The sequence below is a fragment of the Melitaea cinxia genome, chromosome 28, assembly GCF_905220565.1.
Source record: "Melitaea cinxia chromosome 28, ilMelCinx1.1, whole genome shotgun sequence".
Taxonomy (NCBI): Eukaryota; Metazoa; Arthropoda; class Insecta; order Lepidoptera; family Nymphalidae; genus Melitaea; species Melitaea cinxia.
Window position 1 is genome coordinate 8,944,754 of NC_059421.1, and position 19,785 is coordinate 8,964,538.

The window sequence follows — 19,785 nt, forward strand, 5'->3', positions numbered from 1 at the left end:
ATAAAAAAAAACAGTCGAATTGAGATCCTCCTCCTTTTTTGGAAGTCGGTTAAAAAAATAAACTAGCCGAATTGGTCGAGCCATTCTCGAGTTATGCGCTTAGCAACTTTCATTTTTATTTATATAGATTAATATGTCAACTTGTAGAGCTATTTACCATACATAATTTTACAATTATAATTCTATTATGACTCATTGAGTATTTGATAATGTATGAAAAGAATTCTGAATTAAAGTCTGTTATTGACAGACAACGCGAGTAAAACTTCGATCGATACGATTCAGCCTCTTACATCCCACTGCTGGGTAATAGGCCTCTGTCTCAATACAGGAGATCAAAGCTTAATCCACCACGCTGCTGCACGTGCTCCGATGCACGGTGGGGAGACCTACAATGACAGACAAACAAACCAAAAAGAAATATTTATACAAATACAAATATCCACTCCGAGCGGGAATCGAACCTGCAAACCGTCAGTGTTGTAGGCGACTACACGTTCTTCTACACCAGAGTGGTTGTAAATCATTATCGGCCCTTTCAATCAGCCCAGTAGGATTTATTTTTGTGCTGGGATTCGGGAATAATACACAAGCACACACGCCCAGACAACAAACATGTGGCCTATAATTTTTTTTTACCACGAAGTGGGATCGAAACCCATGACCGCCAGATTAACAGTACGTCGACCGCTGTACCAATCATACCTAGTTATCTTAAAATAAATATCTAATCTTTCTACATATAATTATTTATTAATAAAAAACTTTTCAGACGTAACTTGATAATGGAATGGAAATAAGATACGTCCGAAGTGATAAATATGATATTATAACGCTAAAATTATTTTATATGTTCGTTTCAATTATTTAAAACCTAATCTTAGGATTTATCTGACAGGTTTTTAATATTTTTTTATATTGAATAGGTAATTTAGATAAGTAATCTTATATATAAAATTCTCGTGTCACATTGTTAGTTACCATACTCGTCCGAAACGGCTGGACCGATTTTATGAAATTATGTGTGCATATCGGGTAAGTCTGAGAATTGGCCAACATCTATTCTTCATGCCCCTAAGCTATTGGGGGGGGGGATTAAGGGGGTTAATAACGTTTGCTGGGTCAGCTGGTACCGATATATTATTAAAACACTCCTATTATTTTAAGTCTTGTCAAATAACTATGTAGGAATTAGTTATAATTTTTTTTTTTTTTTTTTTTTTTTTTTTTTGCCCAGAGAATCGGCATAGCGATTCAACGGGGAAATGCTGCCAGCATTCTTGGCACAATTCCACGCGGACATGATTTATACCAAAACTATCTGTAAATATTTAGTTCTTAAGTTGTGAATTGTAAATATGTATAATATTTTGTATAAATAAAGTCTCCTTCGTTATAATTTGAAATATAGTCTGTGTCACTCAGTGATAACACAACATTCAAATCAGTGTTATAGTTTTGGAGTTTATTCATTACAAACAAATAAAAAATCAAATCGTTACATTGTTAATCAAATTACAAAAAAGGAGGAGGTTCTCAATGCCACTGTATATTTTTTACGTGTGTCACGTCAGAACTTTTTACTGGGTGGACCGATTTTGATGATTCTTGTTTTAATCGAAGGCTGATGCTTGTCTGACGATTACTATTTGAGTGATCTTTGATAACACGTATTTAATTGACTATATTTTCTCCTACCTACGATGCATTACTGGTTGTGAGAAAATACAATTATATCAACTATAGACTATGGATTTTGATAACATCTCCAATATATATAAAACGCAAAACACACTACCTTTAAAGTTAGTAAAACATATCCACTAGTATTATTTCCCGTCCGTATATAAACAGTGAGTGTTTGCGATACGAAAGAGATATCGCTATACGTGCGAGGGAGATAGACGTATGAAACTTGACACCGCCACATCTGCGCTCTAAAAGCGAACAGGGACGGATTTCACTGGAGTCATTTTGTGATTAACCGACTCAGAAAGATAGGGGTTTTGTTAACTTACTGCTAGTTGTAGTTGCCTATAAATGGATGAGCATGATAAGTATTTTTTTATATTGTTTTTTTTAAATCTTTTTGTGCATTATATCTTGGGTGATCACTTAAATAAATAAATATGTGACTTGATTCAGCCTGTAAACTACCACTGCTGGATATAGGCCTCTTTCTCCACATAGGAGAACTACTGATTAATCTAAAATCGCTTACTGAATAGAATCACGTGTAGGTAAATAACGATTAAAAATTAATTTTTTTATCAATTTTTTTTAATTCTTTATTATCCCATGGGGTCCAGTTTCCAGTTACTCTGCTTTCTCTCAGAATTTGTGGGTTCGTTCCCCGCCGCTATTCTGAGTGTAATATAAATTAAATATAAAACTACCGATATAAGCCGCCTGTTACCTATCAGGTGTATTAAATTACCTACCTTAGAAATAGACGTCCGTGTTTGTAATTTTGATATTTATTCAAGTATGTAATATTATTTTCTCCAAACACGTACATTTCAATGATTTTCTAATGATGTTTTAATTAATCGATTCCTATATCCGTGTCCTAATGCTATATGTACTCCAAATATGATATATTTGCTTATGTGCTATGCTTCTAAAAATACACTAAGGTATATAATAAATAAATAAAATTTATTTGACTTTGAATTACTATTTAAAACAAAATTTACAGTACATTCCTTTGAATATTTGTAAAATATTGTTGTTTCAATTTTGCTATAAGTTAAATATAGAAAATAACTTAATTTTTAATTTAAATAATACATTTTTTTATGTATTTTTCGTAGTTTCTATAGAAGTGGCGCTTGGTGATGACTTCGCGTGCGTAATGTAAAAAGTTAAAATGATCATGTATGATACATTTATAAGTAATGTCTGAGAACAAGTTGTATGTTTATTAATATATTACTACATCTTAATATTTCCTACATGAAATCAGCGCTACAAATACCAAACCCAATCGTCTTTTTAACCGACGTTCAAAAAAGAGGATGTTATCAATTCGACTATATTTTTTATGCGTTTTACCTCAGAACTTCTTACTGAGTCGACCGATTTTGATGATTCTTTTTTTTTTGTCGAAAGGTGGTGCTTGTTATGTGTTCCAATTTAAATTTAATCGATATCTGACAAGTACTTTTTGAGTTCTCTAATAATGCGTATTTATTATACGATTTTTTTTCGTCGATCTACGTTGTATTATGGTTAACTTTACTTACTAGATAACGTTGTATTACTAGTTAATTATTAATTTAAATCTTGTATGGAGTCATGTTTTGCCTGTTAAAGACTACTATTGGGGTAATACGCACTCATCTTAAATCTTGCTTAAATTTTTACTCGATAAATATATATTTTTTGTTGTTTATTCACTTAAGTTCGAATATAATTTTATAAAAAATATTAGCTTTCCTCTCGGTGCTCCGCTTGCAAGGATTACACGATTTAACTGTTTTGTTTGCTGCCTATGGCACTCAGTGATAACGTATAATATTCTCCTGGTAAAAGAATTTTAAGATCAGTCCAATAATTTTTGAGATAATCCATTACAATAAAGAAGTACAAATCTTATTTCATTGTATAATATTAGTGAAAATTAGTAACGAATTAAAACTAGATATATTTGAATAAAGACACTTGAAATCATTGTTCAAAATAAAAAACAATGTAAATACAATAACATAAATACATTACAGTAATATCACACAACACAGACGCAACTAACAAACCTCCAAATTATCAAAACGAAACTAAGAATCAAACGTAAATCATTTGAAAATCAAGTACCAAACTCCTAACAATGGCCTAAAACCGTATTATCCTCTCAAAATCGCTCCACCGTAAACAAACAGGTAGTTTTGAAGTATTAAATATCTAAAGCGAGGCGCCATCATTGTGTGGTACGTCGTTTCTAAATCTTTTCGCTCGATGGACTGGAAATCTTTGCTTCAATAAACTGCCGACGGTTTTGAGATGAAAAAAAAAAGACATATCCGATCTCGGGCTTAACTCCTTTGTTCTTATGTTAAATAATCTTTTGTGCGTTATTTTAAAGTGAAGCGCGGATTTTTTTGTTGTTGTTATATTTCGTTTTATTTGACATTTGTTTTTAGTTGAAAAATTAATTATTTCAATTGCTAAACTTGATCATTAAAGTGAATTTAGTTGAGCTTCTGTTTATAAATGAAGGCCTCTTTAATAATAAAGCGTCAGAGTCTGTGCTGTGACCGTTGCGCTAACGCGTCGTCGCGTAAAAATATAAACGAATAGCCAATATGTATATACGTGCATAACTTCCAACGGTTGCACCGAACGGGCTAGTTCATTTGTTGTGGTAGATATTTTCAACACAAGTTATAAAAGAAAAAAAAAATCGATATATGTATACACTAAAGTACGGGTGTACGAAGATCGTCATTTTCGCCAGTTTTTTTTTAAACATAGGTATTGTACAAAATAAATTTAATGTACAAAATACGTCCCTGCCCGTTGACATAGTTATTATTTATGATCGCTCTAGACAGCCAAACTGAATTCTATTTTAATGTCACAGTTAATTTTGTCACTCGATAACTTGTTTTATATCGCATTGTTGTATTATGCAACACTATATATTTATTACATGACATTATAAAGCCTTAACTATAATAAAATTACGACATACTAAATTTAAAAGTGCATATGAAATAAAATGAAAAAAAAAATTCAAGGAAGTTTCAAAAGCGCTTATCAATCGTTATTATACAAAAAATAATTATATTCGTCTTTTATCAATTATTTACCTATAGTAATGTTAAGGTACCATCTGTGTGGTTACGGCATTAAAGAATATAGCCACCTCCTCTCTTCCCGTGGGTGCCGTAAGAGGCGACTAAGGGATAACACAGTTCCACGACCGCCTTGAAACTTAAAAAGCCGACCGATGGCGGGATTACCATCCAAATGCTGGCTTTGAAATACACAAGCTGAAGACGAGCAGCAGCATGTTCGGTGCGACAAAGTCAGCCCTGCGGTCACTAACCCGCCTGCCCAGCGTGGTGACTATGGGAAAACCACATAATTTCACGCCAAAAAATGGCGTGAACTTGTGGAGGCCTATGTCCAGCACTGGTCTACGATAGGTTGAACTGACTGACTGAAGGTACCATGGATTCCAAATGTAAATTTTCACTTACAAAAAAACTCCGCACTTAATTTAAAAAAATATATGTATATTAGAATAATCATTATAAATTCAATCATATGTCCTGCGTGAATAAAGCGCCACTAAAACAACTGGACACGGAACAGTCAAAAAGCTGAAAAATGTGTAAATCTGAGCCGGGATTAAAGTCGTTGCTACAAGCAAAGTTACTGTGACCATTGCGCCAAACCGTCGCCAATTTTTTTTTGAATATCGCTTGACGATCGATACAGTAACCGCTCTGGTGTTAGAAGCCTAAAACGCCGACGGTTCACGGGTTTGATTCCCGTTCTGGTGTAGTGGTTCGAGTAGTCGCCCGAATCACCGACGGTTTGCAGGTTCGATTCCCGTTCGGGGTGGATTTTTGTATTTGTACAAATATTTCTTTCCTTCTTTCCGGTTTGGATGCCAGTCTTTGCGGGTCTCCTCATTGTGCCTCGGAGAGCACGTTAAGCCGTCGGTCTCGGTTTTTATCATAAATACCTGATAGTGACTGCTCATTGGGAACATATCCGCTAACCCGCAGTGGAACAGCGTAGCGGATTAAGCTCCAATCCTTCTCCTATATGGAGAAAGGGACCTCCAGTGGGATGTTACAGGCTGAAAGCGAATGCGATACAGTACGATGTCCCAATCATACTTTATTCGGATTTTAATGAGCATTAAAACTAATAAACCGTTAACGCTTTGTAATTTTAATAAAAATATATCGAAGTTTTATATTACACGTCAACTATTAATAAAAAAATATAGCACCTAAAGAATTATTATAAAATAATAAGTACACAAAAAAAAAAAAAATAAGAACTCATTCAAACCACAGCATAAAACTTCTATTTGTCTATTCACATCCTATATCTATTAAAAAAACAACAAAATAATACAAAATGGCCGCCCGTATCGAGTTACCAGGGGCGGCCTGTCAAGGTTCGTTCGTCATTTTGTGCTTCAGCCCGATCGAACCCGACTACCCATTTTGTACCATATTGACCGTAATACGATACTTGGGCTTCTTTGCTATTAATTTTACCCAATATTTATTCTATAGCTTTAAATTAATGTATAAATATGTGTAATGTAGGTATATCAGGATTTTATCTATCTGTATATCAAAAAAAAAAAAAATGCTAAATGTTATAAGAGATATATTTATTATTATTATTTATTTAGTTAATGTGTTGAAATAGTCTTCAAAACCACATTTGAATCGTCAAAAGTCGTTTTACAAATTAAAAATATCTCAATTTATTAATTACTAGCTGTGCCCGCGACTTCGTCCGCGTGGAATTTAACAAAAAAAGAAAAAAATAATTTTTTCAGTTCGCTGAGTAAGAAAATAAATACATTTCTTAACTAAAAGCAGCTTAAGTTACTCCTTATTACATCAGCTATTTACCAAACAAAGTACCATCAAAATCAGTCCAGCCGATTCAGAGATTAACCGGAATAAACAAAAAGACAGACAGACTGACAAAAATTGTAAAAAATCTTATTTGATATATTTACTGTACTTATATTTATATGCATTTAGTAAAAGCGGTTATTTTAATATTACAAACAAACACTTCAATTTTATATATTTGTATAGAAATTAAAAGTGAACCTACCGCCGATTCATAAGTACCAATTGTGCTAAAAGCAAAGCGCTCCTAAAACCTAACCCAATCGTCTTTTCAACCGACTTCCAGAAAAAAGGAGGTTGTCAATTCGCCCGTATTTTTTATGTGTTTCCTCATTACTTTGATATTGTATTAAGTGTATGGATTACTTAAATTTTATTGAGATCTCATAAGTACTTTTTGAGTCAATGCTAGTAATCTTATCTTATTATACTATTAAACGAGCAATTTTTGTATATATATATAATCTGAATCTCGGAAACGGCTCCAACGATTTTCGTGAAATTTAGTATGCAGATAATTTCGGGGGAGATAAATAAATCTAGCTAGGATTCATTTTAGAAAATGTCGTTTTATCCCAGTTTTTAGACAATGAAAAAATATCGTTAGAATACGAAGGTAATTTTCGCAAATGTATTTTTTCTTTTTTTCTTTTTTTTCTAATTGCACTCGTTATTTTTTATTTAATAATGTATGTAAACTTGAAAAATTATTTAAATTTTAATAATATTAATTTTTAATTAATTTTTTATTTTTGATTTTTTATATTTATTTATATTTTTTATCATTGTCGATAAAAAAAAACATTATTCATATTTACTCAATATGTAATTCGTATTTAAATATGATTTCCAAAAAACATGATTCACTAAAAATACCGAGCTAAGCTCGGTCACCCAGGTACTGCGTACTTAATTGATGTAGCGCACAGCAGGAAATATCCTGCTGAAAATCTGGAGCGCCAGACTAGGGAAGTACTTTGACCTTACGGAAGGTCACAGTTAAATAATACTGCTTTCAAGCAGTGTTGTGTTTCTGTGTGAGTAAGGTGACCAGAGCTCTTGGAGGCGAGGATTCGGGGTAGGGTCGGCAACGTGCTTGCGTTCCTTGTAGTGGTGCAGCGTCTATTATATACGGTAATCGCTTATCATCAGGTGAGCCATACGCTTGTTTGCCGACCTAGTTGTATAAAAAAAATATTAGTTGACAATTTTTGTGTAGGTACTTACGTTGTGTTAGCTGTCGATGTAAATTGATATCCGGTTTTTGTTGCTAAGCAAAGACCATCATTAAAATTATAATACTTTGTGGAAGACTCTCGGGAAGTGTTACGATAAGAAAATTTTGCAAATAATATAATATCTATTTCAGAAATCGTAACGATTACAACCGCTCCGGTGTAGTGGTGCGAGTAGTCACCTAAAACACCGACGGTTTGCGGGTTCGATTCCCGTTCGGGATGGATATTTGATTTGTACAAATATTACTTTCCGGTTTGGATGGCTATCCTTGTGGGTCTCCCCCACCGTGCCTCGGAGAGCACGTTAAGCGGTTGGTCCCGGTTGTTTTCATATATATCTGATAGCGATCATTACTCACAGTAGGGATATATAGCCGCCAACCCGCAGTGGAGCAGCGTGATGGATTAAGCTTCAAACGTTCTCCTAGATGGAGAAAGAGGCCAATACCCAACAGTGGGATATTACAGGTTGAATGCATGGATGCAACGATTATTTAAAATTTTAAAAACGATAGCTATCGGGTATATATGATAACAACGGGGATTGACAGCTTAACATGTATAGCTTAACATATATATATATAAACTAAGGTATAAGGTATTATATTATTTAAGTATAAACAAAATCAGTTATGTCATGCTTTTTAAAAACCGACAAGTCTAGGATACGTAATTTAAACACAGACAGACAATTCAATTCACTATAATCATCTCGTTTACTTCGTCGTGTACAGTGATATGAAAATTAGGCTCTAAATTATCAAACAGCATCCTTCGAATTACGTGAGCTGAACTGAATCTGGCTCTATAGATCCAACCCAATTCTGGGCAAAAGCCTCTTCAACATATAAGAAAATGCTAAGCTTAATCCACCACGCTGCGCCACTGCGGGCTGGTGGATAATTTCACTACCATGACTAAAGGTTCCTATAAATAGCCATGTAATTATAAATAATAAATGAGAGAGGGACAACGATAGCAGACAAAGAAATGTGTAAATAGAGATATCTGCCATGAGCGGCATCGAATCTGTGACCGATTGCGTTTTTAAATTAAGACAAATTGGTTACGTTATAATATAGTATAACTGAGGTAGGGCACAGCAGGTAAAGTCCTGCTCACAATCTGGAGCAACCCGACTGGGGGAAGCGCCCTCGACCTTACAGAAGATCACAGCTAAATAATACTGCTTTCAAGCTGTGTTCTTTCTTTGTGAGTAAGGTAACCAGAGCTCTTTGGGGGCGGATTGGGGGTAGGATCGGCAACATTCTTGCGATGCTTGTAGTATTGCAGGCGTCTATAGGCTACGGTAATCGCTGACCATCAGGTGAGCCGTACGCTTTTCTGTTGATCTAGTTGAAAATATTCTTAATATATTATATTTTTACTTTACATTGTTTTTTTTTATCTCAAAATGTATAAAAAATTCCATGTCTGTGCCTATTTCTGAATCTTGTGTATATTGCAATTTATAGTCTAAAAATAACAGTCAGCGACAAAGCAAAGCAATATTGAAATGACCTAGTCTACAGAAAACTAACAATTGTGTAAATTCAAGCTGTTACCGCTAAGTTTTTAAGTCATATAAAGATCTTTAAAAATAAAGAAATTATGACCCTAATAACTTCAATATTATTGGAGTAAAACTTCTTTACGCACGCTTGACTCGGGGAGTAAGCTGGGGAATGCGTGACGAGATCGTTACGAAAAGTGTGATCGGGCAAGGCGAACGGAGTAAGAGGGAAAGGAAATCACATTTTCTTTCTCTCTTTCTCTCAGTTGCCAGTTACAGTTCGTATGTCTGAAAAACCTAGAGGAAAAGGTGCGAGCACACATTTTCTTTCTCTCTTTCTCTCAGTCCCCAGTTACGTTTCGTTAACTAAGAAACAGTGTAGGCGTAGTGCTAAAGAAGTTCTACTTCAGCCGTGTGGTCGGCACGCTGGCTCTTTACATTACAACGCCCCCCCCCCCACAGCGGCGGGCCGGGCGACAAGCAGCTGGACTCGTCCACGGACGACGACAGCGACGCGCCGCACGCGGCCGCGCCGCACGCGCCGCTGTACCCGCTGTACGAGCACCCGCTGGCGCACCTGCAGTACCACCACTCGTGACACGCGCTCTGAACACGGCCGCAGGCTGCTGGGACGGCACACAGCTTGACTCACACACGGAACTTAGGTTCATATGGTCGAAAACTTACTTTTGTTCACTTTTAATTTCGCAATACACACAACAACTGTCTCTCACACACACACACACACACACACACAGAAAGTATTGAGTCAAACACTAAAGCAGACATATAAACAGAAACTTTTGAGTATACAAGTATTTTATCACCGAATTTAAACCTGAATAGTGTAGCTTGCTGTTAGTGAAAGAATTTTCATGATCGGATCAGTACTTTCGAAGATTACCCCCTACAAACAAAGTTAGAAACTTTACCTCTTTATAATATAAGTATAGATTGCATCACTCATTACTGTGTGACATACCATCAACAAGAGTACTACATTAAAATATTGTATCAACACGCAAATATGTCGATAATTGTAATAATGCATTACATAAAAACGACGTATATATCATAAGAAATAATAAAAACAATTGATCAATAGGATTTTTAGTATCCTTATTCTGAAAGTACGCGCTGTAGGCCATTACAGCCATTTTCAATAATCTATATTCGGTTTTGTTTACTAGCGGTAGGGTTTTTGACACATCGTATGAAGTCTACGTCTAAATTCTATATCTAGTAAGCAAAGTCAGAGATAGGTAGAGTGTTGAAATTAGCAGTTATTATGCCATATTGGTCCTATGAATAAATATAATAATTAAGTGATTGAAGCAAATACATTTTCTAATGATCATATTTAAGACACGCATATGTCATTAATAATAATTGCATAAGAGTCAAGAATTAAAAATAAAATTACATGTGTTTATAGTGCAAACAAAGTTAACTGAATTGCCAGTATCTTGGCAATGTCATAAATACCAGAACTACACGCCAATGGTATATTACTGGAGGTATTTAAAAATGTTAAATAATTTCGTGTAATATTTTACCAAGACAGTCTAGAAATTGATACAAAATTAGAATGTCTATCAATTGTAGCTGTAAATAAATTTCCCCTAATGGCTTTGTACGAACATACAAAAAAAAAATGTTTTTGTAACATTAAAAAATAGTAATATAGGAAGAAAGATCAAAGAATGATAATAATTAACTACTTATTTTAGCTCAATGTGTAAGAATGTTAACCTTAAAAAAGTATTTTAACATTGAAAAAATTAATTGTTATAGAATAAATTTTAACCATCTTACTAAATGTAACTTCAACTTGGCATAAAATGTTATTAATTTTATTTCTCGCATAAGTAAAAGTTGTAAATATTAAACGTAACAAGGCATTACAATTTAATTATTATCCTTATAATAACGATATGTATTATTTTACAATTAATTAATCTTCATTTAATTTAAACACCGTTTCATTTATAACGAAAACAAATGAAATTTTAGAAAGTGAAATGTAATTAAATGAAAATGTAATTAAATGAAATGTTATTAAATGTACGGTTTTCGTAAAGAACATAGTATAGTCTGAAATTTGTGATTAAAAAAAGTGTTTTGGCTTCTTATTGTTATTTTTAGTTATTATTCATAGTTTAACATTTTTTTATAATAATTTACAATACTCACGATAAGCAATACAATTGTATACTGTAAAATAAACTGCCAAATTTATTTATATGTTCGCATTTTCATTTACAAATAGTTTTATATGTAACTTAAGTAATAAATAAATGAAACATTACTAAGAGAACATTATTACTTGAAAATCTACGGCCATATATGTGTCAGTTATTAAGTACTGCTATTATTATATATTGTTCAAGAGTGTAATCATTTCAATCATAGCTGCTGTTGTATTATCACAAAAATTCAGAATGGCGAACATATCGATATTTTTTTCTCATTCTCTTATATACAAACATTGTCTTGACAATAACGAAAACATTATTTATACATCTCGGAGATCCATTTTTGTTTATAGAGATTAAGAAAATAGTTGAAAAATATGTGGCCGTGGAATAACATAGAAATTCTTTCTCAAGTTATTCTCAGTTCTTTGTTTCAATAATAAGTAAATTTGCTTTTGATACTAATAGATTTTTTGATATAATTTACAGCGTCTGCTTTTAATAAAATAAGTGTATATATTATGTATGTATAACGTTATTTAAAATCACAATATTTTCTTGATAGGTTTAATTTTTTTTTTATTATGTGGTATTATTCATTATTATATAGTTTTTGATATAATTAGTGATAAAAGGAAGAATTGAATCTATCAAAGAATTTTGCAATATGCATATATAAAAATAAAATACGTGTTTCTTTAAACTTATGACTTTTATAATTTATCTTAATATTTATAATTTTATATTGTTTTTCCTTTTTGCTTTTTAAATACCGAAAAAGAGAAATTGATCCGTTTTCAATAATTTATAGAATATGCTGTATTGTTAATTTCAATTAAATCATAAAAGTTATATTATACACGTGTCTTTCATTTATATTATTACATTTACTCACATTTCGATGTTCATTTTAAATGACAAAAATTAAATGTAACTTATTTTTAACAGTAATGTAATACTGGTTTTTGTTTTATTTTTTATGTATTAAGATTAGCTTTAAGCATTTCACAATAAATGTTCATTTTAAAATAATTTATTTATTATAAAAATTTATTTTAAGGCTTGTCTTGTATAAATAATTTTAAGTGAAAACTATTCGTTATTAAAATGTAAGTATTTTTAAACAGAGGTGTGTTGTTAAAATGTTGTTTTATTTCGAATACCTCATTATGTCTTATATATAAAATTCTCGTGTTAGTTAAAATACACCTACAAAACGACCGGACCGATTTTTATGAAATTTTGTGTAGATATTGGGTAGGTCTAAAAATCGGCCAACATCTATTTTTCATACCCCTAAGTTATAGGAGGGGATTAAGGGGTTTAATAACATATGGCAAAACAACTTTTGCGGGGTCAGCGAGTGTAAGTATATTTTAGTTTGAGATAGATCACAACTGGAAATATATTGATAAAAATCTGAAGATGAGCGACCCAACCTTTACCTTACAGAAAATCATAGCCAAATAATATTATTCTCAAAAGCATTGTGTTCCATTGGTAAGATGGCCAGAGCTCCTGGGGTGCTGCTGTGTTAATAGTGCTTGTAACTTCGATTCAACCTTTAAAATTCCACTGCTGGGCAAAGACCTCTTTCTCCATGTAGGAGAAGAATCGGTCCTTAATCCAACACGCTACTTTATTGCGACTTAGCATAAAATAACTTTCACGTTTCAAAATAAATTCTATGTTATGTAGTGACCCTTCTGGTGTAGTTAATTTTCGTCAACGTCTTAAGTTCGAATCCTGGGCTCCAAGATATTTGAAACTACAAATACAATTTTTTTAGGTTTGGGTGTTTGGCCGTTAGGGGAACGTACCTACTAAATACTACGTGACCCGCTTTTACAATTTTTTTATACCTCACCCCCCTTGGTGGCCACCCGTAGTATTTGCTAAGGACCCCCGCTATCCCTCGAATTTTCATGTAGTAATTCTGAAGCATGGTTTAAATAAGTTATTTTGGCTCACATTTTTCTTCATTAATATCATAAAAGCACCATATTTCTATATAGCTCGAAAAAGCGTAAGATTTTCCTAGAGAATATTGACTACGTGACGGAAACCTAAGACCACCATCCCGCCCGTGTGACCGTGGTATTTTTAAAGAACCCCCCCCCCCCCCCTGAACGGATCACGTAGTATGGGTACGTTACCTTAGTGCTTCTCTATTTTTCTTAGCAGAGCACGTGAAGCTTCGGTTCTGCTCATCAATCGAAAATCTATCAAAAATACCCAAAAAATATATCTCCGTGATGGAAAATTACTCACCAAATCCAAGTAAAGAAGCGTAGTGGATAAACTCCGACCCTACTCTTTTGAACGACCCTCAGTAGTGATATAGTAGTTATTGGCTGATTTAATTCAATATAATACAGAGCAAAGGCTCTGAACATAATTATTAGGTGCGGTTTCTCGCAAGATATTTTCTACGACGCTATAGATCGCTGTTTCAATAAAATTATTATATACAGTAGTGGTAGACAGTTTCCAACATAAAATATATCTGTTTTAAATTAACGGGATCAATTAAAAAGAAAATAAAGATAATAAATAAATAAATAAATATCTTATACACACGGTCGTCAGTTCTTATGTTAAGAACCTAATGCTTATGTTGCAGGTAACAGCCGACTGTTATATCTATGTTTCTTTTTTTCATAAATATACATAGAAATAATACATATATAAATACACATATTAGTCAGACTTAGGCGGGAATCGAACCCGCAACCCGCGGAACAGTAAGCAGGCTTGTCAATACTTGTTATACATAATATATACATAATTTTTTCGTATGATAGGTACATAATTTTTTAATTAGGAATATTCAGGAACGTAGTTATACTTTAAAATAACAAACTCAAAAAGTATAGGACATTTTAAAAATTCATTCACCGAGATAGTTGTAATTGTAACGGAGTGACGTAGGTAGATATATTTTAACAGTAGAAAACAGAACAGTAAAAATGCGAAGCTGGCGAACATAAATCAAAGACAAAACCGTAGAACATAACATGTATGTTGTTTTCACTTTCGTCGTGTTATTTTTTATTTTGAGATGTTTTTAAAAATAGGCTTTTGCTGACGATTGTCACTTTCTAGGTCACACATGTTCGATACAAATACGTTATACTGATTTTGCAGAATATGAAATAATAAGGTACAATAGCGAGCAGTCTTATTACAATTAAATATATATTTTTATATATATTTTATAATTATACCAATATTTTATGAATATAATCGCTTTTAAAATAAATGAAAGTAATGATTATATACATAAAGTAAGTTTTTTTCATACTTATTTTCTATTCAGGTTCGTTTCGTCAAAACCTAATGACCAATATGATAATGTTATATAATCTAATAAATCTTTAAATCCCAATATCACTAAAAATATACAGTTAGTAATAGCAGAACTAGAAAACCTAAACAAAAAAAAAACTTTTAAATTGAATAATATAGAAAAATACTTTAAAGAAAAATAATACTGCAACGGCCAATTAAAAAAAAAAGATTTTCAAGTTAAGTGATGAAAAATATTATAGCTTTAACAAAATACATGTATAGCTGTATAAGTATGTAAATATAAATAAAAAAAATATGGTTTAATATGTCATAGCCTTTAAGTAATTTTGTACTCGATTGTACGCAAACGAAAAGAAATAGTATTTAAACGTTTTGGAAATGAATCGACTTATAGTTCCAGTGCCTTGATTCAGCTGTTAACATTTGGTAAGTTAATTAATTCATATTCATTTTATATAATATTAATTATTGCCAATTAATTTTAAACAAATAAAATCAAATATCTAAAATTAAAAAAAAATTGCCTATTCTCATATAATACTTACAATTTTATAACAAATTGAATTTTTTTTCTTTTCATTAATTATTATTTAATTTTTATTAAAATTAAATTAGTTTATTATGTACGATTTAATTTTTGTGTTACCCACATATTAGGAATTCTAAACATTTTTGAATATCATATCAAAAATTGACCGCTCCAGCGGGGATCGAACCCGCGTCTCCGACTGACCGTGTCGGCGCTCTAGCCAATTAAGCTATGGAACGATGTACCCGCTAGAGCGAAATTTTTGATATGATGATTTTTATTTTCGGTTTAAGCGAATCGTGGGGCCGTCTATAGTGTATAGTATATTAAAAATAGCATGGTGTCGTCTCCTGTCAAAGATTTTCATTGTAATATGAAACTTTGAATAGTTACGGGTCTCTGTAAAGAACTCACTATAGACGGCGCCACGGTTCGCTTAAACCGAAAATAAAAATCATCATATCAAAAATTTCGCTCTAGCGGGTACATCGTTCCATAGCTTAATTGGCTAGAGCGCCGACACGGTCAGTCGGAGACGCGGGTTCGAACCCCGCTGGAGCGGTCAATTTTTGATATGATATTCAAAAATGTTTAAATTAGTTTATTGTCAAAGAAATTCGTATTAAATACTCCATAGTCTGTATAAAATAATAATTATGTGAGTGATGATATTGATTTTCATAATTTGTTTTAGAGATAATATCCAGTAAGCTGTTCATCAAAATGGTTTCAAAACTATTCACCATACTCGTAATCCTACCGGCGATCTACGCCAAAATAAAAATAGACATCCACCCCAACGATGACCAAAATATGAAAGTCCATATGGCGGGTGTTCACGTGTCCATGTTGGGAGAAATGGATAAAGCCGCTTTTGGTCTCACCGACGATAACTTAAAACAAGCTCTCACAAACATGGGTATGAAACCCGACAACGTTTTCTTGAACAGCCCAACACCCTGGGGCGATCTATTCGAAACCATGAACTGGGAACCCACGAGAATGATCTTCGAACCCAAGCGAGCTGAAATCTTGTCCTCAAAATCTGAAAAAGTTGTCGTCAAATCTAGCAACCTTCACAATACGCACACAGAACCCATGACCCGCAAGGTTGATATGAAGCAAACGTTGATGAACACAATCACCTCAAAGTGGAGCAAAGAAGGCGAATTGGACGTCAAAAATATTCACTACAACATCCACATGATGACACCTGAATCTGAAGAATACTCATTCATTTCCAATGGTTTGAAGGACATTGAGAAATTGGAACCAGTCACTGTCGGTGATGTGATGGAAATAACTTTGGAACCGAAGCAGACTTTGGACGCTGAATTGCACGTCACCGCTGAACATATGATGGTCAGAGTGGATTTCGAGGCTAAATTAGCTGGAACCGTAGCTTTGAACTTTGATAACACGTACGAAGGCCACCGCTTCTGGTCTGTCGATATTAATACTCTTTTGACTGCCGGAGGTATGAAGAAAGTGATGCATTCTTCCGAGTTTATTAATATTGTCCAGTTTAGGGACGCCAAGGTCTTGGTGAAAGAAGCCACCACTGGCAAAGTTATCAACTCAGTTCTCATGACTATGCAGTGATTTTGTCTGAAATAAAAAAAATTACGCTCTCCAATTGTTTTTTTTAAATGTAATTTTTTTTTTCCTGAAATTATCCATCCTATTTTAAAAGTACACAAGATATTAATAAAGGAGAAGAAATAAAAATCATACGTTGCTTTATAAATTTTAATAAGCAATTTTAACTTTACATAATCAGTGTAGATACACATAAATTGAAAAAATAAATAAAACTACACTAGAGCATTCTAATTATTTCTAGTACATAATAGCTACAGCGTAATTAATTACATATACCGATTCACAGTATAACGAGATTATCAAGTTTATTTGACAATTTATTTTTAAGGCATTTTCAGTATGTTCACGTACATTTTAGTTCTCATTTAAAAACAGTTATAAAAAAATTAAATTTTTCTATTTATCTTGACATTGATTTTTATCTTAAAATGTCAACCAACATCTTGGTAATTATACAAATAAAAAAAAACGTTGTAAATGAAAGAGACTGATTATAATATATTTAATTATACAATAAACGTAATACAGTATTTTCTTGACTATACATAAAAACTGGGGAAAATATCAAAGTTCGTAAAGCGTCTAATGGTAAAATTTTGGCATTTTTAAATCGATTATTGATTTTGGTACCATAATCTATTATTATTTGTTATTTTAAATTGTAGATGTTATCTTTGATATTAAGTGAATATAATCACCTTATGCTGAAATACATGATTTAATTTCATTGCATTGCTTAGGGTACGATTTTGAAACCTCTTTTGCTTGTAATATACAAAAATGCGTTTTGATAATAAAATAAAAAAACTAGCAGTTATTCTATTCTATTCGTTCCTTAACTACAAAATACTAAATCAAAAAGTTTAAATAAGCTCTGCTATTAACAAATTGATAATGAATAATCTTTAAAGTAAATTGCATATTGAAATTGTTACAAAATACAAATAAGCATATTGTACCGTATTGATAATACATAATAGAGGTAAATTTGTGCAGTATAAAAGTATAGGACTTCCTGTTCAAGTTCTATAGTTATCTTAGCTACGTAGTGTCATTGGTGTTTGACTGGCGTTACATTTTACTCCATAATTCCGATGTCATGGCAAAATTGTAGATTCGGGCAAAATAATATTGCAAATATTTCTGTGCTTGATTTTTTTTCTAGGTTATTTTTAAGTACTTATTAATGTTCAATTTTTCACAGAATTTGTGACAAAACGAATTTACAGACCGATGACAAACACAATAAATTGCTAAATAATAACAAACTCAAATTTTACATGAAATGTTTTATTTAGGCACATCTACAAAGTACATTGGCTATAAATAGTAAGTTATTTAAAAAAAAAAAAAAACACGAAGATCATCGTCAGCACATATAGGAAAATGTCGAAATTTAAAAAACATCCACATTAAAACTACACAATAAAATAAACGAATAAAAGAAATTACACACAACTTTTAAGTGGTGTATATGTACCATTACAGTATATAACAACAGAGTTAAAGTAAAATTAAATAAAATACAACTACGGTAATTCTACAACTAGCGAATTATACTAGACCTGTGTTGGGAAGATTAACAGCTTTGTAGCCCACAGCTGGGCAAGATGTTAGAGAATACACCACTATGCCGATTAAGTATAAGAATATATATATATAAAAATTATATAAAAGTATATATTTATATATATATTGAAATTGTTAACATAAAATCATAATTTAAAATAAATACAGAGAACTTTTAGAAATACAAATAAATAATTATGTATATAACAATATATTCTCGAGACAGTGGTTTATTTTTTAATCTTTAACAAACTTTATATTATATTACTTAATACAAATTTTATCACTATTCATTATTGCTGCTACGTTTTCTCTATAAATGCTATTATATATAAATATTAACTATTTTACGATTAGTTTCATTAAAAACTTTTTAACTACTATGAATAAGAATTTTGCTATATTTTTTATCTTTAAAATTGATTAAGGTTTTATATAAAACTACATTTTGATTTTGGGGATAAATTTTAAAACAACTACATTTTGATACAAAAAAAAAAAAAAAAAAAAAAACGCAACAGACAAAGAATAAAACATTTCAAATGAAATAAAATGTATTTTGGCGCGAATTTTCGTCAATATGCCGTCAGGTAAATAAATTTGAGATTAAAATTTGTAATTACTATTTACTGACCTAGCTTTTAAGTAAAAACATATCTAGATGAAGATCACCTTTGCTTAGTAAGTCAAGCACACAAATGCAGTGTAGTAATTTGGCGATATTTAAGTGTGTATCCTAGGGTTGTTAAGTTATTAATTGTTTGTTTCAATTGCTATAAAATACTGCTTATTGCAATTAAAAGTTTGAATGCATTCAATTTTTGTTCCTTTATTTTTAAATTATTTTGAATAAACAATATTGAGGAAATTAATGAAGTTGTACAGAGTAAAATAGTAATAAAAAATATTAAGAATGATTATTAAAAGAGAATTAAAGAAATATTATGTAGTAAGAACACGATAAACAAAAAAGAGATATATTAGGATGAGAAATTAAAAAAGGCAAGACAGAGCAAACAATATTTTTAACTTGTTTATTAAATTTGATACATGGATTCAAAAATGGCATATTTAAACAATTTATAAGGTTGTATTGATGAAGATTAAACAAAAATAACATAAAACCAATTATACAAAAGAAATAATACCTAAATATTATAATCATAGATTCAAAAACATTAATTTTAATGTATCTTTACTATAGGTACAATGACAT

General features: G+C 31.8%; 2 protein-coding genes across 2 annotated transcripts in view; both read left to right on the forward strand.

The window, feature by feature from the left end:
- Positions 1–10,029, forward strand: part of LOC123667515 (homeobox protein six1a-like) — a 54,072-nt gene extending 44,043 nt beyond the window's left edge. Inside the window, exon 7 of the mRNA XM_045601404.1 lies at positions 9,825–10,029. Within this exon, the coding sequence (XP_045457360.1) occupies positions 9,825–9,960 (136 nt within the window). The 3' untranslated portion in view covers positions 9,961–10,029. The remainder of the gene's footprint in view (positions 1–9,824) is intronic.
- A 4,778-nt stretch (positions 10,030–14,807) lies between these two features.
- Positions 14,808–17,034, forward strand: LOC123667565. Its single transcript, XM_045601445.1, has 2 exons — positions 14,808–15,295; positions 16,093–17,034. The coding sequence occupies exon 2, from the start codon at positions 16,122–16,124 to the stop codon at positions 16,998–17,000; it is 879 nt and encodes a 292-aa protein (XP_045457401.1). The 5' UTR covers positions 14,808–15,295; positions 16,093–16,121; the 3' UTR covers positions 17,001–17,034.
- The last annotated feature ends 2,751 nt before the right edge of the window (positions 17,035–19,785 follow it).

What these genes read in the sequence shown, in the direction of transcription:
- LOC123667565 (XM_045601445.1), top strand. Translation starts at nt 16,122, where the DNA reads ATGGTTTCAAAACTATTCACCATACTCGTAATCCTACCGGCGATCTAC.